The sequence below is a fragment of the Corvus brachyrhynchos genome, unplaced genomic scaffold (genome assembly GCF_000691975.1).
Source record: "Corvus brachyrhynchos isolate BGI_N302 unplaced genomic scaffold, ASM69197v1 scaffold4, whole genome shotgun sequence".
Taxonomy (NCBI): Eukaryota; Metazoa; Chordata; class Aves; order Passeriformes; family Corvidae; genus Corvus; species Corvus brachyrhynchos.
Genome location: NW_008237878.1, coordinates 8198406 through 8199275, shown reverse-complemented (window position 1 = coordinate 8199275; position 870 = coordinate 8198406). Strand labels below are relative to the sequence as shown.

Here is an 870-nt window from a genome sequence, read left to right as displayed (position 1 = left end):
CACGCGCCCCAGGGACCCTCCACGGCCCCCGCCCTCGGGGGTCTCCCCCCTTGCATGCGAGCCCATGGCCGTGGTGTGGCTCAGACACCCACCCTGTGGTCCCCGAGGATTCCCCACCCACCGGAGCTGCCCCAGCGCCGCCCCACAGGACTGAACTGCAGAGCTTCAGCACCTCACGGAGCCCACCTATCCCCACTCATTTTTTCTTCTTCTCCTGCGTGCTAGTGAACCAGGAGTCCAGCAGCTTCTTACTGTAGTAGAGTTGCCAGCCATGCACCTGCGCAGCCACCACCACCACCAGGTACATGACAGAGACGGCCGAGAAGCCGAAGATGAAGCGGTAAGCTTTGCCGTGGCGGTACAGCTGCTGCGCCATGGGGAACATTTCCATGGCTCCGTAGATGAGGGGAGCCATGGAGAAGAGGCCGGTGCTGATCATGGAGAGTACCAGGTAGCTGATGTTGTTGCGGGGGAAGGACAGGAGGCCCAGGAGGGAGGGCAGAATGCTGAGCAGGTAGGGATACTCCCACTGGTAGGGCATGGCCACCTGGTCGTGGGGCAGCAGCTTGAGGTGCCCCACGACCATCTGGGCCAGAAGCAGCAGCCAGATGACCACATGCGTGTAGATCAGCTTCTTGATCTCCGACTTGAGGGTCACGCTGGGGAGAGAGTGTGGGGCCGTCAGGGCCTGCTGAGGTCGCGTGTCCCCTCCGGCGTCCCGGGGAAGGGGACACCTACCTCATCTGGTAGTGCGAGGCCACGCGCTCCCGGTGCTGGAAGTCGCTGCCATCGGTGCCGGCGGCGCGGGGACCCCCGCGGGAGGCCATGGTGCTGTCCTGGGGAGGCACAGTGTCAGGCGGGGCCGCCCTC

General features: G+C 64.8%; 2 protein-coding genes across 2 annotated transcripts in view; both read right to left on the bottom strand.

Annotated features, from left to right (window-relative positions):
* IL17RE (interleukin 17 receptor E) overlaps nucleotides 1-66 on the bottom strand; it is a 3154-nt gene extending 3088 nt beyond the window's left edge. Inside the window, exon 1 of the mRNA XM_017732314.1 lies at nucleotides 4-66. Within this exon, the coding sequence (XP_017587803.1) occupies nucleotides 4-66 (63 nt within the window). The remainder of the gene's footprint in view (nucleotides 1-3) is intronic.
* JAGN1 (jagunal homolog 1) lies at nucleotides 7-864 on the bottom strand. The gene is made up of 2 exons (XM_008632262.1): nucleotides 739-864; nucleotides 7-659 (listed from the first exon to the last, which is right to left on the bottom strand). Exons 1-2 carry the CDS (start codon nucleotides 825-827, stop codon nucleotides 197-199), a joined length of 552 nt encoding a protein of 183 aa, XP_008630484.1. The 5' UTR covers nucleotides 828-864; the 3' UTR covers nucleotides 7-196.
* Nucleotides 865-870: the final 6 nt, after the last annotated feature.

Excerpts from the sequence above, each read along its gene's own strand:
- JAGN1 (XM_008632262.1), bottom strand. The coding sequence starts at position 827 with ATGGCCTCCCGCGGGGGTCCCCGCGCCGCCGGCACCGATGGCAGCGAC. Across the intron at positions 660-738 it reads GCCTCGCACTACCAGATGAG|CGTGACCCTCAAGTCGGAGA; the intron begins GTAGGTGTCCCC and ends CTCTCTCCCCAG.